Source organism: Diorhabda carinulata, chromosome 3 (assembly GCF_026250575.1).
Source record: "Diorhabda carinulata isolate Delta chromosome 3, icDioCari1.1, whole genome shotgun sequence".
NCBI classification, from domain to species: domain Eukaryota; kingdom Metazoa; phylum Arthropoda; class Insecta; order Coleoptera; family Chrysomelidae; genus Diorhabda; species Diorhabda carinulata.
The window spans coordinates 8923708-8950131 of record NC_079462.1 but is presented as its reverse complement, the minus strand read 5'-3'; the positions used below and the strand labels follow the sequence as shown (position 1 = coordinate 8950131).

Here is a 26424-nt window from a genome sequence, read left to right as displayed (position 1 = left end):
ATACTATAACAAATAATAAATGTTTTTCTAATAAAAGCAATAGTCATATCTCAATATTTAAAAGTGTTATTTATTTTTATATGGTGTATTTTGGAGGCACTCGGAGTTGCGGAGTATCATTCTCTAGCCTAACCTCATTGATAACATATTACAGGGTGGGTCAAAAAAGCGTACGATTTTACAAACTATTTTGCACGTTTGAACGTTACGAGAGGGAGCTGCGCGGGTGGTGGGGAAGAGTAGCTCGGTTCTTGGAAATTTAGTAGCGATGGATCACTTCACCGGAGCGCAACATGCATTCTGCATTAAAAATTGTTACAAAAATGACGATTCGTGCTCTATTATTCGGCGTTTGTTTCGACCTTAGTTTGGATTACATGACATAAATCAGTGTCCGAGGGAAAGTTTGATTCGATCGTGGGTCAGAAAGTGGGAGGCTACTGGTTCGACTCTCAATCAGAAGCCTACGGGACGCCCAAGAACAAATCCTGGTCTATCGACTCGCAAGCGATCCGCCGAACTTGTGGTTTCCAGAACATCTTTGCGTAGTATTTTATCGAAAGATATACCTGTATAAAATTCAGCTTGTGCAGAAATTACAGCCAAATGATTTAATTTTAAGACGAGCTTTTGTTGAAATAATGTTGAAACGCTTTCATAGTTTCAACAATATTCTGTTCTCCGACGAAGCCCATTTTCATTTAAATGGGTATGTTAATAGACAGAATTGCCGTTACTGGGCTGCAGAGAACCCACGTGCCAAACATCAAAAGCGTCTGCATTCGCCGAAAGCAGCCGTTTGGGCGAACATATCAGCGCACGGAATTATCGGAACTTATTTCTTTCAAAATCAACAGGGGCAATCTGTCACTGTAAATTGTGAACGATACATAGCCATGCTAGGGGATTTTTTCTTTCTGCAATTGCAACAATTTCATGCCTATAATCGTACGACATGGTTTCAACAAGATGGCGCGACATGTTATACTTCTAATGCTTCTTTGGCGGTCGTAAACCAGATGTTTGCTGAGAAAATGATATCTCAACGAGGTGACAATGCATGGCCGCCTAGAAGTCCGGACCTAACACCACCGGATTTTTTATGTGAGGATACCTAAAAAGTAGAGTCTACTCCATTAACTCAGCCACGCTTAATCAGTTGAAGACCAAGATCCGAGAAGAAATAGCAGCTATTCACTTCGCAATGGTGCACGCCTGGATGATATTCTTTTTAAGAAATGAATTTCCCAGATGTATATTTCAAATAAAATAAAAAAAGAGAAAAGGGAAGACTTTTTACTTCCACTATGTAAAATTTCTGACATAAACTTTTCCCTCCATTGTGTTTGATCTTCTGGTCAACTTAACGTAGGTTCATCCATATTGAACAAGAAGAAAACTTTGTAATGAAGTGTAATACATAAACTTTTCACTTTAAACTACAGTCAGTAACTAAATACGTTACGCAATTACAGTGAAATTAAGCAATAGATAATAGATAGTGAGGCATCGACTAGATGTGTATGATGGTTTCAATTTTAGAGCATCACTATTCTATTCGGAAAACTTTGGAAAGTATTGTAACTTTTGCATCTCACGCTTGATAAAGAACGATTACGAAATAAACTTCTGTTGTATGTACAAGAAATGAATGGTTTCTAAATTTTTTTGATAAAAAACTGATTAAAAAATAATTAGAAATTGTCGTAATAACTTGACAACATCAAAGGCTGAACGGTAGTATTTTTTAACGTAAAATAGAATCAAAAAGTTTGTTAGAAAATCAAAGATTAAACACCGTTTAACAACTCTTGCTAACTAATAAAAGTTTATACTCGCAACAAGTGATTAAAAAATTTATAAACGGAAAAAAATGTTGGATAGACTCAATAAATATTAAATAGATCCTAACATCACAACGAAGATTCTGTTAAGTCCCATACTTTCGTTTATTGAACAATCTCCCAACATGGTTAAGTTGCTGAATCATTGGCAATCATTTTAACATTGTTTCAACATAGATGCCGATAAAATCAAAGTAAATTTGAAAAGTTAAAACTTCAAAAAGGTAGGATTTTATGGAAACGTATTAGAAATAATATAAAATTGATGAGTGTTGACCTTAGTATAGACAATGAAGGTTGCTACTTAAGTTCAGATATGGCAACACTGATGTGACATGTTGTCATACGAGTGCTATTTGAGTTATTTACATATACTTGAAACATCCATCTTGTTTTTAAAATGGAAATAAATCCCGAGCATTTCGTGTGCTGATTTTCTATGACTTTAAACGTGGATTAAACCAACAGCAGTGTGCCGATGCGCTGGTGTTGCGAATTCAATCATGCTCGCACTTCGCTACAAGATGAGTTTCGTGAAGGTCGTCCAAAATCGACTGTTGTACCAGAAAACACTGATCATAGATGCCTAAACTGATATTGCAAGATCTTCATGAGACATAACGTGAGATTGAGGCATACATGGCATTAGTATGCCACGCAAAAGATCGTGACGGGCGGCGAATCATAGATCTATGCATATGAACCCGAAATGAAACAACAATCGATTGTATGGGTCTTCTTTTACAGCATGCCGAAAGGTATCAGTCCAAATTCATTTACTGGTCTCCTATTTTTCTGGATTAACTGGGTATGTCGCCTCCGTTTCATTACATCAACGTAGAACGGTCAATTCTGAATAGTACACCAGCATTTGTTAGCCAGGAGTGAGAGAGAGAGAAAATCGAGGACACCAATCGCAGAAGACGAATCATTCTTCACCACCACAATGCAAACATCAGTTCAAATAAAAACGTTTTCAAACAGTCAAAACACCGAATCCGCCATACAGTCTTTGTTTGGCAGACCTCATTAACGCAAATCAAAATAAATTGCGTGGTCAACGTTTCCCTACATATAAAGAAGCGGTTGAAGCGTTTAATTCACATATTTTGGAGGTACCTCAAACGCAAGCAAAAATATATTGATATTAATAATAAAGCGATATTCAATTATAAATATTTGTTTTTATTTATCTGCCTCGAAACTTAAGTAAAAACCCTCGTATTACTGAAAACTGGAAATAGTGCCTTTTTTATTGAACTAGTTCTCATAACATATTGGCATAATTTGATAATACTGTGGATTTATTTTAAATTTTGAATTTTGTAAATAAACAGGAGATTCCAAGAAAAAAGTTAAACATAAGCCGAGTTTACACGTATCAAGTAGCTAAAGTAAGCTACTAAAGCCAGTAACTAAAATTTAGTTAAAAGTTAGTTACCGGTTTTTTAGCGAGTATCTACATTTTGATAAGTAATCCGGTTTAATTGTCATTTAGTACTGTGGAATTAAACATGCTGAAAAATACGTGCAGCAATACGGCATTGTATCTTGGACATATGTGGTGAATTATCAGAAACACTTTCAGAAGAAATGAAGAAAAATAAGCGTTGTTGGGTACGAAAATTTTAATGTTGACGCTTCACTCCAACGAGACATTTTAACACGATACCAAATCAAATGAAAATAATTTCCTCACTCTGTAGAATACCAATCAACTAGATAAACCAACCTGTCTACACTCGTTTAGTCGGCGTTTTAGTTGCCGAAAGCAGTGGTGGGAGAAACTACTTGCTCAAGTAAATAGAAATTGTTTCTATTCAATTGACTAAACAGTTTACTAAATTAGGTACTTGCGCAAGTACTAAATCAAGTTGTTTTCACCATACAACTAACTAAATTTAACAACTTGATTTAGTAACTTGCTTTAGCTACTTGACACGTGTAAACTCGGTTATATTTCAGGATTTTTTACTGTTGTCAACTTCAAGTTTGACAATGATCGCGACTATTATGACGAATCTTATCACACGATATGTTTTCAAATAAAGAAACTATAAATAAGAGCTTGACATTAATTATATACGTTTAAATTGTGCAAAATAATTGCTCGTTGTGTCTAATAGATTCTACTTCCAGCCTTTAGTTCGATTTATAATGATCATTGTAAAATTAATAGCGTATGTAAATAAAACAGGATAAAGCTTGGATAAATATACTATTAGAGAAATTGAAAAATGTAAATAAAAGGAGCCATTATTAGTAAACACATAAATACTAAGACACGCATATTCATAACTTTCTACAATACGAAAAATTTAAGGAGTAGTTTGTATTTTCTTCTAAGAAGCTGCGGGTGATTAAAACTAAATAGAAAAAAATTGATTAGAAATGGATATGAAACCTGATATATCTGAAGAAATTGGAAAGAAACGTCTGTTTTTAGATATAAAGACACTGTTAAATTGTTAAATTCTAGAGGGTATACCACCGAAACATAAAAAAGAACTAAAAAAGTAGGAGAAACGATAAAATGGAGACGATGATTGCTATGGATTTGAATAAAGGTACGTTATAAGAAATTCGAAGCTTAAGAAGCGGCAAAAAGAAACAGAACAACCGATATACATGCAGATATAGGAAATTAGTAGTAATAAAGACTGTTTTCATCACTTGATTTACATCTAAACTAATCACGACAACCTCAAAACAATATCGGTAAAATCCTCTGCTTATGTTATATTAGATATACTAAATTATAGATTTTGAATCACTGTAAAATGCATTGAAATAAATAAATTTTCAACGGAACTTCTGAAACTTAAAGGATAAAATGTGAGAGAATAAGAACAGTAATACCGCGTGATTTACAAAATAATATATGTGGTAGATTACACTCTTATGAAACTCTATACTCTACTAGTTTACTAAACTGAGGATCTAAATTAGAGCGACTGCATTGTTCAATATATTTGATTTTACTTTAAAATTAAAGCATTTAATATCAAAAATTTTATTCGAAGAACCACTTATTTGGAGACTTAAAACATTTATTTTTCCAAAGACGAACAGTTTCTGTAAAATCTTAGATAAACAAATACTCCACCTTCAGAATCCTGAGTTATAGTAAGTAGCTTCAAGGGCACTGTAGCCGGTCTCGAGCCTGGAGAACGGAGAAGAGTTGGTGGACAAGGCTAGCAGCCTAACCACTGTTTTGCGTCCTTAACACTGTGTGGTATGTACTAGCAACTCTCAGGACGCTCGACCGATATGCTGAAGCGACCCTTCTTCCTGGTTCCTGCCTCTGTAATGCATTGGCCTAGATGGCAATTTCGTATGTGATCACTGATGTGAACAGAACTCTCCTTTTTCTGTTTTGGACCTCATACGCCGAGATAAGATGTTCTTCACTCCAAAGGACTTTTCGCTCACGAACTCTGCATGCTTTTTGAAACTCAGTCTGGCACAAATCATCATTTCCAGGTACCACTTTTTTTTCTGCTGGTAATCAACACGGTATATGTTATGTGCTCTGCTGGTTACAAGCCTACTGAGTCCATCCATCTGTAGATCTTTTCGAGGACCGTAGTTGCTGTTTTAGCATTCAATATAATATATTTATTTTAATTTGATTTTCGAATCTGGGAAAAGCATAACCGTAAAGCACTTTTACTGGAAAGCGATGAAATTGTTGCCTAATTTTTATTCTGTTAAAATAAAATTCTTTCCTTTTTACCAGTATCCTACCGGCACGCCTTTGGCACACTATTTTCAGTGTTTGTGAATGGATAACACTAGACTAAGCCCATAAATTGGCCCCTGCCCGGGTGGAACTACCTGCGCTTGATAAAAAGAAAAAGAATTTTACAATGAAATCAATGCCAAACTATGAAAGTGGCTTAAATATTCGTTGAGTCACTCTGTGGTCCCTTTGCATACCTAATGAGATTTTATTGCTCTATACCTATCTGAAATAAACTATAGGTAATTAACTGTATTTCCATATTTTATCACCTATGGCTTTGTATAAGTGGAGAGATGTTTTAAATCAAATACTCAAATGGAAGAACGTTAGACGAAAACTGTTAAAGATGACGATGCAAAAAAGATGTTATTGGACGAATAGTGTATGACTTTTATAATAACAATTTAGTTCCAATATTAGATATCATTCAGAATAAACGATGGTTTTATGCATGCAAATGCATTATTCTAACCGCTAAAAACTATTCCCAATCCTGTGCTGATTAGCACGAAGACATGACTGCGAACATTCCGCGAAGATCAGTCAGCGTTATGGATTTTATCATGCTCGAATATTAAACAAAATTTCCAATCAAAGTTGTAATGTTTTCCTTCTAATTTATTTAAACTGTTTCTAACGGTGGGGTGACGGTATTTCTCACTTTCTTATATGTACAGTTACACTAAAACCAATTAACTATGCACTAAACACTATACTACTCGCTACTCATAATAATTATCCACTTAGATTTGAGTATTCATTTATTTATATAATTTATTTAAGTCTATCAGTTATTTTTCACTATTCGATCCTATGTCAACCAATTGTTTATCGACTTCCTTGCTTATAAACGAGCGCATATTGATATACAAAGGAATTTCCCGATAATTCGATTCTAGAATGAAAAGAAATAAGACCTTTTCTAGAAATTGATGCCACAAAAACTGCCATGAAGTAACCGGCGCATTCACCACACTTTAGATACTATAAATATCATAGAACGGGGCCGGCTTTATGATCAAACGGGTTGTGAGCAATTTTTGCAACATTTGTTATAACAATAATAACATTTTTGAAAGACAGCCTATATAGACTTTTGTTATTTTTTATGCATACCGTATTTGCCGCTCTTTTATGTAGAAGTACCATAAGATGATTGAATGGAACTCTCGCAAACAGGAAAACATCCTCCTTTCCGTTAGCCAAGCAGCGATTACAACTCACAGATAAGAAAAATTAAGTGATCCGACAATGGATTCAGGAGCACACCGGAGTGAAGGGATATGAAAAAGCTGATAAGCTCGCTAAAGCGAGGCAGACAAACCCTCTTCATGGAACCTGAACCCTTCTGTGGTATCAGCTATAGAACAATAGAAATAGCATTGGAAAATAAGGTAGAGCAAAACCAATTTCTGGGACAACATATTGATATGATACTAAAAGAACAGAAAAAAATACATAAAAAACTTTATTGGCATCCCTAATGATATTCGATCTACCAATCATAGGATAGTAAGCCGCGTTCACGAATCATTGAGTAGTCGAATATATTTTACTGAAGCCGCACATAAATGGTTCATTGTAAAATGTAATAGATTGTAAAATTAAGTTAATTCAATTAAAAGAACTATCATAGAATATCAAAAATGCAAATATAAGCATTATATTAGCAATTAATTCACGCCATGTTACTGAATATTTGATAATTCTTTTATTAAAACAAGTATCGTTATCGAGAGCCAGAGAGTGTGTGAAATTTGATTCGAAAATTCCTTTTAAACAAACAGACAAACTAAGTAAATTAAATAAAGTGTGAGTAAAAAAAGGGAGTTTTTGCCTTTTGAAAGAAAATTTGAATTATCATTTTATTGTACTATACAGAATATAAAATAATTTTAAGTATTGTGAGGGATCATGTATGATAAGCTTTGTACTAAGAACGTAGAGTGTTGACTTTTTAATAAAAGAACACTGGCTGGACATAAAATTTATGTCAGTCGTAATTTTTCCTTAGTGAGTTTCCTCGTTTATGAACTAATGAAAAATACCAAGTTTACTCCACTTAGTCTCTAGCATGTTTACAATTACCATCTAATAAGTCGGCTTAGAATTACCTCAACTAAAAAACGAAGTATAATAAAAAAAGCGAAAATCATATACAATAATATATAGAGGAAAGTTTAGACTTAGTCAAAAGAACTTTCTATACAAGAAAGGATTTGAAAAGAAAATGATACTCAATAACCGAAGAAACCGAAAGGAACCACATGTGAAAAACAAAAACAGTGGAGTACATGGTAGTATCCTGGAGAGAAAGAGAGGATAGCTGGACACCAAGATGAGTACAGAACTAAGAAATCTGTACAATTTGATGAAGTGATAGATATTTATCCCGGAACACATCGTTATTATGAGAATGCAATTTGATTATCACAAGGAAATGAGTGCAGTCCTACGACTTGCCTACGATCAGTGTATTCTTGCCTTGGATAAATACTTGACGACAGAAAAATTTAGACGTATCAGAAAGAAAAAAAAATACCTTAAAAAAGCTTATAAAAACTAAAAAACGAACATAAAAATAACAAAATAAAGATACAAATAAAATGCAATTTCAATATACATAAGAAAACTCCAATGAATAACAAAATTATAAGTAATACTATTATTATTATAATAGAAGTCGTTTACAGAGTAAAAGGAAATTTGCAGTAAATAAGCCCTCAAATTATTGCGAAATTGGCAATTTCAATTGGCAAATAATTGTGCATTGTTTTGCATTGTAAAATATTGAGCCCTTAACAAATTCTGAACGTGGAGTAGGTAGGTGAAGTTGATATCCGTGCAACGATCTTTCTGAAATTGGAGAAGCGTGCTTAAAAATTAGATAAACGGATTTAAAGATGAATAAGGAAGGAAGAGTCAGAATTTTTAATCTTTTAAAGAAGTCCCTGTAGTGAGCCCTGCTGTTTAGTCCGAGTAAATATCGAACAGCTCTCTTTTGTAGTTTGAAGATTCGCTCAAATTGAGTCGCATCACACGTATCCCAGAAGGGAAGGGCATATCGGAGATGAGATTCAATAAGGGCATAATAGACTGTTAAGGAGGTGGATAAGTTCAGTTCTTTGGAAACTGATCACAGCGCAAAACATGAGAAAATTAATTTTTTAGATAAGGCGGCAATATGTAACTCCGATTTCAAGGAATTGTTGATAAAACTTTAGTTTTAGTTGAGACACAGAAGATTAGAATCGCACCATGATTTAATGGTGATTAGATCACTGGATATGGTCCTATGAAGTGCTGTGTGATCAGGGTTGCTCCAAGAGAAATAAAATAAAATATCAACCCTTACAAGCTGATTTCTGTTGGTAAGGTATGACTAAAATATTATGATTAACACAATCATCGAAAGCCTTAGAAAAATCACAAAATATTGTTGCAGTAAAGTGATGGCTATTTAATATGTATTTCAAATGATAATTTTTGCAGGCCTCTAGGAAGAATTTAGAAATTATGGCGGTTTAGTTTAATATTAGTCGATGAAAAATACACCGAAACGATTGTTCTATTTCTAAAAAACTGTTAAGTAACATTTCGTTAGATTTAGAAAGAAAATTCAATGCGCAGTCTATTGCACATGTTCAATGCATTTTTGCAACTCCACAAGGTCATTCAAGTCACGCCTAAAGTTATTCCTGAACACCGAATTTAACGCCAAATTAACGTTAAATCATTTTTATTAGACGAACGAATCACAAAATCGAACTTTTTGAATAATCACTGAGTTGTCTCATGTTTACAGTTAAGCTGTTCGATAGATTTAAGCACGGAAAATCAGGGCATTGATAATTGGGTATCAAGGACGATGAAATCCAATGGAATTTTACTGTTAGTTTTAGGAGTAATAGAAAAAAAATTAAACCAATATTTTTTGAATTTGTACTAAATATAGTATGTTTACAAAGTTAAAAGAAGTATTTGAATTTGACAAAAAAAGGAAAATCTAATATTTTTGTATTTTAACAGTTTCAGTTTATGTCAATATGCTATTCAGCTTTATGGAAGGATTATATATAATAATCACTAAATTCTAAAATACGTTTGAAAGAAACACCTCGACGATTAGCGTTTCTGATAATGTGAAAAAGATGCTCTGATATATTATATTCTTTGCTATTATGAAAATAATTTCGGAAATTTTTCAAATTTTAGTTATATTCCAAATAACAACACAACATTGAATCGTGTTTCAAGAAAAACTGCGCCTTAATGCTCTAATTTACAGATGTTGGCACCGCCTATCAATATTTACGTTTTGAAATGTCAAACAAAAATCATCTGATTTATTTCATTTAAAAACAACAACCCATTTAAATAAAAATGGGAAGTAAAGTCCATATCAACAACAACAAACTCTTTCAAGCGGACATTCGCGTGATTTATCTAAATAAAACAAAAATTCCGTGATGTAAGCACAGCATGCTAGTACTCACCTTGTCAAGTTCATGGACGCTGCACATAAAACAACATAACGATGAAACCTTATCGGCGGCATTATTTCGAAAAAAAAAGCAAAACAACCGTATGTTATTTTGTGAGATACGAAGAAAATTTTTTTTGGAAAATGTCGATATGTTTCTCTCTTGAGCCAAACACAGATGAAATGTTTGTTAAAGGCATATTACCGTCAATCCGTGGTGAATCAAGGGCAAGGGGAGAAGTCAATTCGAATGCGCAATTTCCCCACCACGACATTTCGAACACGGTGGAGATTCCACCGGCTGACGAAAATTTATCGCGCTGTTGCCGCAATGACGGAACTTTCCTTAAAAGTACTATAAAAATTCGTATATATGTTTTTAGATTAATCTCGTCCAGATATACGGAATTCTTTGACAAAGCAAATGTAAAAATACTGTACGAGGTGCGATCAGAAAATACGGTAAATTACTTTATTAAAAACGTAACAAACAATTTGATTAGATCTTCTCAACCTACTACAGGTACTTATCCCTATGTTGAAACAAAACTTCTTTCAGAATGGCCTCCAAATGGTCGTGGCTTTATCAATATCAGGAATGGTATTGAGGAGATTTTATTTTAGCTCATATTTCATGTTCGAAAATTATAATATAATTTGAATCTTTGAACCATTTTCGAATATATTGTTTGGTTAATAAACTTCTAGCTTCCCAAAAAGAGAGCTCTTTGTGACTTTTTGAAAAAGATCTGTAACTTTTTCACCAGGTCTTCCATGATTGTTTCTACATCTATAGTAAGTCTTGTACTAGTCCTATTAAATGATGTGGTTTTTGGAACCCCAAATCTTTTGGCGGCTTCCCCAACAGAAATGTTTTCTTCTCTAATTGCCTTGAGTGCATTTGATAACGATTTCTCTGAGTATTGATGTATTGGTCTTCTGCACTGGCGCATTTTCAGTTTAGTTTTAAAAAATATTTGGAAATTAGCAAAGTAGTGAATAACTATTTATGAGGTCGAGCACTGGCACCAGACCCGCCAGATACTTTACATGTGGTCGACTACTGGATTTTATTATTGTTGGAATTTTTGAATATATGGATGCATCATATATTCTGAACTCTATATGGAATGATAAATAGAGACTAAAATAAGAAGCCTGTTTTCGTCCGGATGGTCGACTATAGGATTTTATATTTTTTAGTGCGCCAGAGGTCGATCACCACAAAATAATACTTCAGGAATGGAATTATTGGGCTTTTTTCAATAAATATGTAAGTAGTGACACGAAATCTAAAATATTTTAGGTTATACAATTATTATCTAATCTGGTAATGAACATTTCAAGACAAAACTTTTAGGTTATGTTATCTTTAAGATGTGTAAAACTGATATTGTCAGCTACCAAAACTTTGCGAATAATAACCAACTTGTGGCACAACGCGTCATAATAAGGACGGAAGTTGATTTTTCTGTAAATCCTGTTAAACTCGATGGTGCCAGATGCCTGTGGTTATTTATCTTGAACTTCAGTACGTTGTAGTGTACGGGAAAGACTTGTCTTAATAGATGATTCCACGGACTTGCATTCTCCAAAGAAAGGAGTCGTATGCAGGCTAACTCAGTGTTCATGAGCCACGTCTGCCTGTCGAGTAAGTCTTGCAAATACTGCTCTGAATAGGATTTGTTGCATCTACTCAGCGACCTTTCTTGCTCTATGCTCTAAGCTATATAAGTTTCTGGTTAACTCTGGATCACCTATAAGCCGAATTGTTCTTTTCTGTATAGAGTCGAGCGTCCTCAGAATATGCTTGTGAGCTGAGCTCCAAATGTGCCAGCAATATTCCGAAGACGAATCTGAATCTTGTAGAGGATTAGAAGCTGCTGTGGAGTATTTAACTGGTTGGTCTAATAGAAGGCTCCAAGTTTTTCTAAAGCTGTTTTAGATTATTCGGCCAAGAAACTATGCCAGTACATATTACTTCCAACTTCAACACCCAAAGGGCGAATTTGCGGTGCTGGTGATATTTTATGTCCAGATAGGACCAAATCCTGAGCCGCAGTGCTAGCCTTCTTTGTAAAAACTGCAGCTTGTGTCTTTGCTACATTAAACACAATCAGATTGTCTCATTAATCAGATATCTTTCTTCACATATCGTTTCGCAGTAAGTAAGTATAAAATTTGGAATTTAGTTGGAAGGAACATTCAAAGTAAGCCGTAAGGAGCCATCTATAAACCACATAACATTTCTCACGTAGAGAGGGTATACTGTCTTGTTATAGATAGTAATTTTATTCTCACTTGAATATGATGAATGAAAAAAATTACAAAAACTATTGGTTGCATAGTCAACTTTTTTCAGTTTCAAGTTTTCGTTTTAGTGTGTGATCTATATCTTCTCTTCTACAACGCGATAAATATACATCCCACAAAAATTATCGTATCACTAGTATATTAGGATATTTTTAATACTTAATTCTAGTTTTTTGTGACAATCTGTATATGTATCAACTTAATAGATATTTCTGATTTCTTATCATGGACAAAAAAATATCACAATTTCTTACAAATTTTTTTGGAAGCAAAAATGCTCGAGTAAATCATTTCTGTCTTGGAGAATGCATTGAGATCGAGAACTTTCTAAGCAAATCGTGTTATTGTATAGTGAAAATTTAAATTTAATTTATTTGTTGAGGAATTTCTTTCGAGGGTCGCACGGAGTTAGTACCAGTAAGTGATAGAAGACTAAATGCTGACAGGTACATAACCAATATCCTAGAACCCCATGTGGTGCCCTATATGTCTCATATCGATGACAACTCTGTGCTAATGCACGATTATGCTCGACCACACGCTGCTAGAGTGGTTCAGCAGTACTTAGAAGAGGTCGAGATACCCATCCAGAATTGGCCAGCACGTAGCCCGGACCTTAACTCAATAGAGCATGTCTGGGACCATCTAGGATGGCAAATTCAGCAACATTCGGCACCAATAAGAACACTAGATGATCTTCAAAATGTTCTTTTTAACTTCTGGGAAAACATGCCGCAAGGATACGTCCAGAACCTGTTTAGAAGCCTTCCAAGATGAATGGAAGCTGTAATTAGAGCGAGGGGCGGCAACATACGCTATTAGAAATTCATTGGCTGGTTTTAGTATAAGCACCGTTCATTTTTTTGTATAGATGTTTTGTACAATTTTTTTGATATATGTTTTGTAAAATTTTTTTGATATTTTCTATGTTTTGGTAAATCAAACTTTTTGTCCTCTGTAGATTAAACTGTTATGAAATAAATGTTGCAAAAGGCGTATCTATTGGTGTTTTAATTCGTAATAATAATGAAATTCGAAAAACAGGCAAAACATTTAAAATATTTAAAAAATAATGAGTGATGCGATAATTTTTGTGGATAGTTTAGTAGAATATCGAATTAAAGTTAACCCTCGTGAGGCTAAGCTGAAAAACTTTGAATTTGACCCTCTATGTCTACCCATTTCTGCTATTATAGTGGAGGATAATTTCAGGTTTATGTGATGTTTCTTCTCTATTTACTTTATCATTACTATGTTTAATGCAAAGTAATATTACTGCAGCATTTTTTCCGGTATATAATAAACAAATGTTCGATTTTTTCTAGAAGCAAACATTGACAAACTTATTGGCTTAGATACCAACGGCAAGTTTTTTGGGAGAGGTTTTATTTTTTCATAGTGTACTACAGTTTGTATGCCAATTGGAGAATGGTAAAAAAAATTTCGGTGGTAATACCGTATCCACCTGATAGATGATCTTTCATATCCACTCTTTCGCCTTGATTTTTTCCAGGTTGGTTATTCTATTTTACAGAAAAAATGTTAAGAATTTTCTCCAGAAAAGATCTACAAAACTGCATGTAAAAAAATATCGGTTAGGTCCGAAGTTATGAGCACAAAAACTATTATTTACAACATTATTGGTTTTTTGGGTATAACTTCGAACTTAACCGAAATTATTTTTCATGTAAAGTCTATTTTGTAGATTGTTTGAGGAGAAAAACGATTTAAACTGTAAAATTGTAAGATTCTTACTTCGTTAAATACTGTTCCGCAACGACTTACCCCGGTATCGGGGTAAGTGCATTCAAAGATTAATTTTGCCCTCTTGTAAAGCAGGATGGGAACAATGCTCATAACTACGAGGATCTTTTTTTTTACTAAAAGATTGGTACACTTAACAGTTATTTTTCGACATAATCACCGAAGAGATTGGGACATTTGTTATATCTGTGAATAACCTTTTCAATACCGTCTTCAAATAAAGTTGCCGCCAATATAGCCTAACCGTTCAGTAATACTAAAGTACAAAACAGACCTTGGAACTTCTGGACATTCATAGACAAAGCGGTAATGGTGAATCTACGGTTTTCTATTCTGTCTATTTGCGTAATTTGGCCCCCTTAATCATGCACATCATTACGGCTATCTTTAAAATTTCAACACCATCACTCATGAAGTTTTCCCCAAACACATGACTCATTCTCCGATGGATTTCTGCAGCACTATTGCCTTTAGTATGTAGAAAACGAATTACATTTCGCAATTCTCACTTGGAGGGTGCATCAATAATTGCGGACATGTTTACGTGGCAGTGTAGCGCAACGCCGACTGACGCCTGAGTGTGTAGTGCGAGAGCTTCACAGTCGCCTACAGCGCATGCCCGCTTTCTTAGTTAAAAGAAACGGACCTCGTATGTAATGCATGGACTAGATTGTGTTATTTTTATTTCAATTCTCGTTTAATAAATTATTAATTGATCAAATATTGGAATATGAAAGAAGACATTGTTTTGTTTAAAGAACAATAAAAACTTCTTTATGGAGTATGATATTGTCAATAAATAAATATGAACAATATATAACCATTTATTGACAAAATAATTAACGATAATATAGAATAATCGTGACCTACTTTTCCACAAATAAAATTTATTTTACTGACAAGCCGAATGGAGAATTTATCAATAATTTGGGGTGGTAACCGTTATCGTCACAGATAGTGGAAACATTACAAAAGTGTTGCCAAGTTTTAATATAAAGTTAATCCAATATTTCCTCTCGGTTATAAGAGCATTTTAGTTTTACTATGTATCATCAAAAAGTATATAAGAGTTATGACTATTAAATAACAAAACCGACGCTTTCAGACATTTTATTTTGAATTAATACTTTCACTTATTACTTTTTCAACTGCCAAAAAATGATCTTGGCGAATTTTGAATCCTGATTCGATCTAGTAAATCCTTATAAATAGACTTCAAATAGCCCCAAAGAAAAAAATTCAATGGATATAAATTCGGTGCCCTTGCCCGTCATTCAATAACCTCTTCGATTCTCTGATCTCTGGAGAAATGCAGTGTTCACATATTTTTATACCATAGCAGCACAATCTTACTAACGTCTATTTATCGAAGAGAAATAGTGAACCAAAACAATGATCAGTGCATGATCATCACGTGAACACCCCGGACGAAGCAGTGCGCCGCATCGTAATTTGGCCACATCAGAGGCACCATAATATACCACAAATAAAAAACTGCGTGGGAAGTGCTGCAAAAATCGCTAGATCAGGTGTAGTTCAGGGACAGCATTCTGCATAGTATTATCGCACTGCAGTGAGATCGTTTATTTTTATCTGTTGCGTAATTTTCTCAAACATGTCTGACACGGATACAGCTGATGAAGTTGTTGAAAAGTAAGAAAAGAGTTTAAAAGCTTCATTTTAACGCTAGAGAAAAACAAATGATTGTGAATATAAATAAAAATGAAATACAAGAAAATTATGACAAGACTGTTAATGACGTTATTTCCAAAACGGCAAATATTTCGGAAGTATCTTCTTCAATTGTCTACCGAATGGTTCGTGAGTACAGAGATAATCATTCAGTGGCCGACCCAAAAAAGTATTCATCTAGAAAAAAAATTAACAATTCAATTGATGATTTCGATACTTTTTTCTTTTTTCTTTCAAAATGAATTACCTACAGTGAATAAAGTTCTGAAAGTAGTTAACATTTTATAATTTATTAAAAGAAAGGGGATTCCAATACAAAAAACAAGGAAGGAACAGTTTATTATTAGAAAAAGCAGAAATAATTGTGTGAAGGCGAGAATACCTTAGGAAAATTTACCACCTGGATGAAACATGGGTAAACGCTGGACAGTGAACATACTAATGATAAGGTTTTGGTGGACTCTTACATACAATCCTCAAGGCAAGCATTCTTGGATGGACTTTCTACCGTGTATAAAAACCCATCAAATAGGTAATATTTCAACAGATACGTAAAATTTCAAAAAAATTTTTTACAAACTTTTATTTAGTGTTCATTTCGACTGACATCTACTTATAGTACTATATCTTTTCTTCTTATTTGATCAAAGGCTACCTCCAAAACTAGAAAAGATAAATGAATGTCCTCATCTTTATTTATAATTTCTAACTCACTTGTCTAATTCTATATATCTAAAATTGTAAGTTATTTGAGCTTCTTCAATTTTTAAGTCCATATTGTGAATCCTCTAAAATTTCATTCAAATAAAAGCTTATTTGTAAAGAGATTTTTTAAATTATTTAAATTTTAAATTAATAGCACATTTTATGTTTGGTTGTATAAGTGCCTGGTTTTAAAGAGAAAATTGAATTTTAGGAAAAAGAGACTAATAATTTGTCACATCAGTAGTGAAGATGTTTTTCTGCCAGATACTTTATGGGTATTTGAATCGAAAAAAAACCGGAGATTATCACGAAATTCGAAAAATTGGTTTTCGAAAACTCTACCGAAACTTGAAGAGAATTGTGTTATCATATTAGACAATGCTTCGTATCACACAGAGAAAATTGAGAAAATTCCAACAATGGCAACAAGGAAAGCAGCTATTCCAGATTGGCTTACTTCTAAAAATACTTATTTTGATGAAACTATGGTTAATGCATAGTTTTTAGAAATTGTCAAAGAGTATAAAAATAAGTATTTCACTCAAACATTATTGATAAAACGGCCAAAAAACAAAATGACAAATGACGTTAAAAATATTTTTCACGAAGCTATTCAGAGAATTAAACCTGATAAGTGGAAAAAGTGTATTCAACATGTCCAGGAAAAGTTGAAACCAAAATGTGGAATATAGACATTGTCATTGATTTGCCAGTTGAGCACCTTATTATAAATGTTGACGATAGTGGAAGCCCAATGTCATCTGACATCTGATCTTTTCTCCTCTCGTCGAAATAAAGCGAAATGAGTATCTTTTGTCTCGGCGGCAACACTGCTAATAACTACACGAAAATTCTAGTTTACTTTGATTGATTGATTAATTTTACAATCTAGGGTAAAATTGGACATTAAGCTATGGTTTGAACACTATTTTGAACTAATAATGAACAAGATTGCTCTATATTTTACAGGTACACTAGCGCGGACGTAGCTAATTTTTTTCTGATAACTGTTTTCATGTTGAATTGATTAAGAAAGTTGTATAAAGAAAAATGAACAAAGAACAATTTGCAATTTCTAATCTAGTGAAAAAAAAGAAATGTTTTCGACAGAAGCAAAACAAATTTAAAAAATAACCACTTGCTTGCTCCAGGAGAAACAACTTTGTTTGCTTAGCGCGTCGACATTATTGATAATTTCTTCATCATCATCGTCGAGTTCCTCCGTTTCACGAAAGAGAGAGAAAGAGAAAGAAAAATGCTTTATTACAAAAAAATTGATACAATTTGTAGACAAAAACTTGTAAAAACTAAAAAAAACAAAAAATAACTAAATATACAAATAAAATAAAATTTCAATATACAGAAAAAAACCACAATGAATAAGAAAATTATATGTAATAATGACAGTCGGTAACGTTTAAATTGAAGTTTGTCGGGAAACGCCATCCATAAAACGCGAAAAGAACGGTATCTGTGGTTTAAAGCAGGGGTCTCCAAACTACGGCCCGAGGGCCACATCCGGCCCGCGGACAGATTTTGTCCGGCCCGCGGAGAGCTAGCATACTTGAAAACTCCTTTTAGAGAACATATTTTTTAAAGCAAATTAAATTTAGTTTACTGAAGTTTTCTAATTTTATGTTGAATAATTATTAATATGACATCTACATTGATATGGTCATGGGCTAACTACTCATAACATTATTGTAGGCTTATTGTTTTTGTGATAAGTTGGATAAAGAAACACAGAATTGTAGTATGTAGTAAAGACTTGTATAATATGCAGAAAATTTAACTTCAGTATATAATAACTAACAAATTATTGAAATGAGTCCAACTAACATTTTATACATTTTAAATAAAAACATAACTTATAACAAGCATAATGACATATGAAATACTTATGAGATTTATGTAATTGAGATTTTCCACTGACAATAGTTTGTAGTTGTGGACTAATTTTACTTGTACCAATTATTAAAAGAGATTTAAGATGCTCATCAGTTAATTCTCTCACACAAATAAGTACTACCAAAAACAGAAAACGAGAAATTTATGCAAATTATCAAATTGTGTCAGTGGAAGACTTTTATAAAATTCCAACAAAGATGAGTTTTGATATTTGTTGTTAATTATATCACTGCACTGTAGATCAATCATTTCCATTTGAAGTTCTGGGGCTAGAGTTTCAATGTCAGTATCAAAAGGATTCTGAAAAATCTTAATTTGATTCGCAATGGCATCAAAGTCCGAGAAACGAGTATCAAAATTTATTTTCAAAGCACTCAAAGTTTCGATTGCAAAATCGATAGGAAACTCAGTCTCAGTGGTGTGGCTGAATATTTCACATGTTTTAAAATGTGAAAAACATTTACTCCGTAGTTGTGATTGAAACAGTATCAATTTCTTCCGGAATGATTTGATATTAGTGTATAAATCAGGAAGATGCTGGTTTTCTCTTTGCGATCTCAAATTCAGTTCGTTCACATGTTTTGTCAAATCAACATAGAATGCTAACTGCCACAGCCATGCGTTGTTTTGTAATTCAGTAAGAGGGCGATGCTTTTCATTCAAAAAAATTTCGATCACTGCTCGAAGTTCAAAAAAGCGCTGAAGGACTTTCCCACAACTAAGCCAACGTACGGCAGTATGATAAGGTAAGTCATTTTCTCCAATCTCTTCAATAAATTGTTGGAATTGTCGGTGATTCTGCCCAAAAGATCTGATAAAATTTAAAGTTGATATGACTGGTTTCAGAACTTTAGACATATCCAAACATTTTCCGCACAAAGACTGTTGATGAATGATACAATGTAAGACTAATGGTTTTGAACCACCATCATTTTCTACAGCCTTTGACACAAGAGCGACCCATCCTTTATCTCTCCCACTCATGTTTTTGCCTCCATCAGTTGTAATACATTTCAAGTTTTTCCATTGAAGGTTCTTTTGATTAATGGCCATTTCAACGCCTTTAAAAATATCTGTACCAGTAGTTGTACCATGAATACTATACATATCAAGAATTTCTTAATGCACTTCATAACTTTTATCTACTCCTCAAATATAAATCAACACCTGAGCAGTATCTGACACATCCGTTGACTCATCCAAGGCCAAATCACTCAACATGTCCATTTTTGTCGAACAGTTGAGAGGATATATTTTCAGCGATGTTTTCTACCCTTCGAGCCACAGTGTTTGCTGACTTAATGACAGTTTTTAATAAATTTACCTTTTCAGGGCACATTTCTTCGGCTATTGCAATGATAATATGGTTTTGGCCCTCGGAACTTACTGGAGTTTGGAGACCCCTGGTTTAAAGTAACATTTGAGGTTTGAACTTCACTTGTAAAATTATGCATAAGTCTACAAGAACCATTTTATTCAAGTATAAGGTTGTAAGTATGAACATCTTCTCTTTTTTGGGCGTAAAATCCCCTGGTGTTGCTGTTAGAAATAATGAGTTACACAAATTTTGACAAACAACTAATTATTGTTGACCTTCACATTTGGGTTCATCCTCCGATTTATTGAAAGGTGAATTGGCAGCTGCAGTCAGTATAAGGAACGTCCATGCAAATTGTATGTAAATCATATTTAAATGTGAAAAACTGTTTTGTAGCTATATGAAGTTTAATTTGATTAGTAATGGTTAACATAATATTATTTTTAAACTACAAACTATTTTTAGCTCTTGATGTAACATCGTATTTTTGGATTTTGAATGTTTTATTCCATTTTGGACTTGGCAACTAATATAACATACACGAGTATTTATAGTTTTCTTAATTATAGTTTGTATATATCGGCCAAAATTACAACGGTTAGAATCCACTATTTCTGCCAAAGGAGCGAGATATTTAATTCTTGGCCAGAAAAATATTATAAAAATTAGTTGAAATAATGTAATTAAATATAATTGAAAACTACTGTTTATAATTTTGCTATTCATGTTGAGATACATTAAACGTTGAATTCAAACAATATTTATCATTAATTACTAAACAAACAATAAAACATACATACACAAACAAGACTTTAGTATTATAAACAAGTTTATGTAAAATAGGTGCAGTTTCAGTTTAATCAGTCCTTTTCTACTCTTATCCCCTTTCGCGTCGTTTTTCATCCAATTATTCATTATTCTTTGTGAAGTACTTTTATTTTCTTCTTATTTCGTCCTATCCTATATCATATCGGTTTCTAATGTTCATTTTCTGGATGTCTTTCTCCCAATTTACAAGTATAATAAAACAAAAAGGATTTTTCTCTTTATTGTTTTCAACCAAAATCTCCTTATTAACAGAAAGTCCTCTCTCTGCTGTCGCATTAGCTTGAGAAATTATTAGACTACCTTGTTTAAACTACTGTTTCCGATCATTTCTATCCAAAAACCATCTTATTTAAAGTGATCTGATTCGTCAGAATATCACTAAAAGCCCTGTCTGCTTCTTCCAATGAAGTGGCGTCGCATCTTTTCGCAATCAACAAAATGTCAAATGCTTCAGACATCAGTAGTGGCACGGATTATTCTGGATCGTTGCCTGTCTAATTGGGAAAAAGTAAATTTATTGCTTCAGTTAATTTGAATGCTAAGGGGCATTTTTCCAAAAGTTTGGAAACCGCATATAACAAAGTGTTTCTACAATCCTTGTTTCTGCAGTCGTCATCTTTCACCCCAATGCATTTTTTTCAAAGCTGCTCCATTGACATCTTTTTTGGAAATGTCTATTCATAAATAGAAGTGTTTTGAAAAATTTCGCTTGCAACGACTGCCTCATTAAGTTATTCAGAACCGAAATCAGGTAATAATAAAGAAATAGAGTTAGATGCCACTCACTTTAAATTTTTTCAAGGAATGGCTCTAGTTCTTCGGATAAGGACAGAAAGAATGCTAGTTCATCCTATGATAGTTTCCACGGTTAAAACTTTCACATGATGACTTCTGATTCGTGTTTAGATATGATTTTTTCGAATATAGTGACTAAATGTCTCGAGAAACGGGTATGTTTTCTAGTCATAATACTGAAAATAATTTCGGAGGCAGCTCGGAGCAACCAGTAATGGAAAAGAATATTCCTAGTCTGGAAGGAATGTCTTTGAACAAATTGGAACATGCTCCAAGCTAGGCAACCATAGATACGATAAGAGTGCAGTTACGAGGGACGTTCAACATCTTGTTTTGATGGGCTGATGCGATTTTCGAGATCAGTCGGAAGGTTTTTAAGATATACCAACACCAACTTGCTTTTCCTGGTGGCTCACTCAAAATTACCGGAAATTACCGGCTCTGCGAAATTCCCGTCTTTTTCCCTGTTTTCAGGACTCCTAGACTTTATTTATCAAATATTCATATAAAAAGAAAGCCGCAATCTTCGCCGATCGTTTTCAAATCAAAGTTTAACAAGCTTTTTGAGACATTGGTAAAACATTTTTCCTGGTTGCATGGGAAAAAATTGTCGCGCTGCATTTTCTCTTTTAATTTCAAATTTTTTCCTACGCAAGAATTTCGTCATGATCTGAATAAGAATCAGAAATAAAGACAGTCCCCGTATCATATGGACTGATCGTGTTCACGAAGACTTATAAACAATGGATATGAGAGGATGTGGAACGTTGGAACAGACCAGTTTGGAGATGAATTGTAGAGGAGGCCAAGGCTCACACCGGGTTATAGTGCCAATTGGTAAGGTAACGTATCTGACGGTGCAAGGTGGTCGCCTACTATATATATTTTCTACTAATTGCGTAAAATTCACTTGACATGATAAACCATCCAAATGTTCTTTTTGTAGTGATAAGAATGACTGTAAGAGCTTTGTTGTCAATTTCTATATTTTCAATTTTCATAGAATTTACCTTGTTCGTGAGGTAAGTTCTCATGTGACTATTGTTTAATTCAACCTGTGTGAGCGACTAATGAAACGCACATTTAAAAATGTCGTTTTTGATGACTTATTTTCATCAGAACAAATAGATTGTTTGGTGCTACTATGAGAAATTCATTCATTTCCTCAAGTGTAACAGTTTTGGCTTTTCTGGTCAATGGCCTCCGGACTTGCGGTTTAGAAAACCTTGCAATGTGCAATGCTCATTTAAAAACGGCCGTCGAGGGAAATGCTTGTGACGTAAATTTCTGTGTAGTTTGTGAAGTTATTTGTTGAATTTAAGGCCTTATTATTACAATTTTATTGGGAAATGGCTTGTTAAAGAGTTGTTACTTGAAGAAATACGGAATTTCCTCCCGGAAACGTAGCTTTATATGTGCTTAGTGTAGTTAAGCGGTAAATGTAGTCTGAAAAGTGTATTGGAAACTTGTGGGAAATGAGCGGAATTTTATCTAAAGCTCTTTTCATCTAATGAAAAATGGTTTAACTCCACCTAAAGCTTTATATTTGTCCTTGTACTTTTCAGCTGCCACTGGATCATCACTTTGCAACCTCAAAAAGTACTAACTCATGTTTGATAAACGCAGGAGTGAAACTGATGTCCAGAAAACTCCCGTGATTTAAGCACAAAAAAAATGTTCTGTATTTTGTAAATTGCTTCAAATAGACTTTAAAAAACTGCAAAATACTTAGTTTTAGTTGAATTAGTTCCATTGAAACAAATCTAAAAAGTATCTATGGAATCCTCTCAGCCCCATTAAATCAAAAAACAATACAAAACAATTCTCACTAATGGATAAGACCTAAGAAGCACGGATACATACGAGAAAATCGATTGTTTACCCACATCCGCCATTTTGTCGTAGATTAGTTGTTTTTTTAAATTCATTATTCAATTATCGAATTTATCAAATGTCCTTGTACTAGTCTTTGTATCCATTTTGAACGATATAAGTCAAGATATAAATTCCCAAAATGGCACAATTAATGTTTTTAAAAATAAACATCATCGCTATAGCAGCCTGGAACAAACTACTTATACCAAAATAATGCACTATAACTTAACTTTTGATATGACGATTGAATAATGTTACTCCACCGAATTGTCAATATTATTCAATTGACAAAAGTAAGAACTGTCATTATTTGTCAATATTCTCTTAGTAAGCCGTAGATTATGTGATAGTTATAAATAAAATTATATACATTTTACTAGTTTACTTATAATAATTTCCTAATCCATAATACATATACTGAGATTTGTCAAATTCTTTATAAGGTTTTTGATCTTTTAATGACAGTTGAAATTGGAAAATACTAGGTTCGGATTATTTCAAAAAATTAAATTTTTGCCTCAGTAAAATAATATTGCTACTACATAGGATAATTTGCCGAATATAGGAATTTTTATTTGATTGAAGAGTTGTAGTTTCTTGGCCTCATGAATTATATTCAACTTTTACTACAAATTGTCATATTAAAATAAATATATGATTTATAGTGCACATTTATAAAACATCCTGTTAAATTTATTATGCTAGTAATGATTTGTTTTAATTTACAATACACTCTCTATCATATCTACATTATAAAATTCAGCACAGCTGGTTGGGTAATATATTAGTCCCACAATGGTTCTGAATATTTATAAATGCAGGCAACACCGCGCCCTGCCCTAGGTCCTAGGAAGCGCAGAGGAAACGTCATGCGACCTAGACCTGATGACCTTGACCGTCGCCATCACATCCAGCTGGATCGATCGACGAAACTTACAGAGAAGGAGAAGAAAAGAGATGAAAAATAGGGAACGGAACATGCGCATCGAGTGTCGCTATTATTATGCTTTAGCCAATGAATACTGTTAATTGGATCCCATAGGATTGATGTGAGACGGAATTTAATGACTCCAGTTAATTTCTTATAAAAAAAATTCAGGGAACTATTTGTTTAAAACGAAGGGATAGAAATAAGTTATGTTAAATTGTTCAATAATTATATATCAAACAAGGCATTCTTCAAACTAATATGAGGAAGCAAGTAGTACAGTAGGAAGTGAAACATTTATATGTTGATTACAATTTCATTTGACCTGCATCATTTAATTAACTCTTAGACACTTATAATCTTATAAAATAGCAAGTTAATGTTTTGCTTCAATTACGTATAAACATAACTTAGGGTATGGTAAATTAACACTGGATATAGCAAATGTTATATAACATAAGTACCACTGACAAGGTAGTTTATAGTATTATAATTTATGAACATAATTAATCATTAACCCTAAGGTATCCTGGTGTAATATTTAAAATGTATACAACAATTAAGTCAAATTACATGTATATCTATATGCTTGAGGGGGTGAAGAGCCACTAAAATCTAGCAGATCTACTGTTTATAAGCTACATACATATATGCAAATTTATTATATCAGATATTTAATAACATTTACTTGAATATGGTGAATAGACAGTACAATAAATTTGAGTTTAAACACAACATATATGTAGATTTTTGGTAAAAACTCATATCTCTACTGAAATAATTCAAGGGAGTTACTGCATAGTTGGTGAAATCAACTTATTTCACTACTCTATTGTTGAATAATTAGTTGTAGGAAATACAATTGAAATTTTTCATAAATAGATTGAATATCTAGTAAATTATGTTGATTTGTCATAAAGTATGAGGAAAAGGAATCTGCTATAGTCTATATGGACCATGAGGAACTTAAAAATTAGTATTTCTAACCCCAAATATTGTTGTAGTTAGAAAAACCCACAATTTCAAGTATAATGATAAAAAACGTAATAGTAGGTTTTTTGAAATTTAAGTCTGAAGCTAATTGGATGAAATACTTCATTTGGTTAAGTTTAATTTTATATATTTATAACAAGAAAATCATAGTTATGTTTCATGTGCAAATAAAGCCATTCCTAAGAATAAATACTCAATTTTTGTGGAGTTATTGATAAACGTGTGATTTGAACGAGTTTTGGAATGTTAGGAGTTTAACCTACTACTTCATTTTTATTTTAATATGTAGAACTTGAAAAATATTCACTTTTAACATATTTTAAATAGCCTTCCTTAATAACATAACCTCAAAATTTTTAAATAAAATATATCATATTCATAACCACTTACCTCTGTCAAATTTCTTTCCCTCTGGATCAATATCTTTGACATTGAATATATCTTCAAATAAAACTCCGGCCATTGTCACTTATTTTTACACAAGATTGTTTAAATTATGAATGTTATTGTAAACTACACTATTGAAAAATATTTGAAAATGGTTTCTTCTTCTTTACTATATTAAAAGATGGCCTCTATCGACAAGGATTTCTCATATATTTTATTTCTTTAATATTCACAAGATGTTCCTTTATTATTTAATTTAAAAATTGTATTGTCACTTATTTTTAATCAAGTTTGTCTAAATTATAAATATTAATGCAAGCTACACAATTGAATAATATTTGAGAATGGTTTCTTCTTTACTATATTAAAAGATGGCCTCTATTTACAATGAACTTTATTGCATATTGCTTTTATGGACACACATTTTGTTGGTTTTTTCTAAATATATTTTAGTGTTTTAGAAACTTTTCATTAACTATACTGACCAAGTAATACATTATATTGGATTGATAACTGACTCGACTACGCAGAAAATGAATTCCAGCCGATTTTTCAATATAAATAAAAAAATTCAAAACTTGATTTGCAAAATTTCTGCAAACTAAGTAATAAAATCTAGATTGTAACGATCGAATGTATTAAACCTCAATTACTCGCTAATAATCCTGGTGGTTGATGCATAAAAAATGTTGTCCAGTAAAAACTGAGTAATACAAAAAAAGTAAAACAAGATTTTTTTTATTTTGAAATTAATTATTCTGTTTCAATAAAAATAGATTGCACTTTTGATTATTCAAGATAAAAAGTGGGAAAATTGTATGGAGCTTATGATTTAATGGAGAAATT

General features: G+C 32.9%; 1 protein-coding gene across 1 annotated transcript in view; it reads right to left on the bottom strand.

Annotated features, from left to right (window-relative positions):
- LOC130891714 (DNA-directed RNA polymerases I, II, and III subunit RPABC3) overlaps positions 1–25726 on the bottom strand; it is a 159259-nt gene extending 133533 nt beyond the window's left edge. The window contains exon 1 of the mRNA XM_057796614.1: positions 25582–25726. Within this exon, the coding sequence (XP_057652597.1) occupies positions 25582–25654 (73 nt within the window). The 5' untranslated portion in view covers positions 25655–25726. The remainder of the gene's footprint in view (positions 1–25581) is intronic.
- Between the last annotated feature and the right edge of the window lie 698 nt (positions 25727–26424).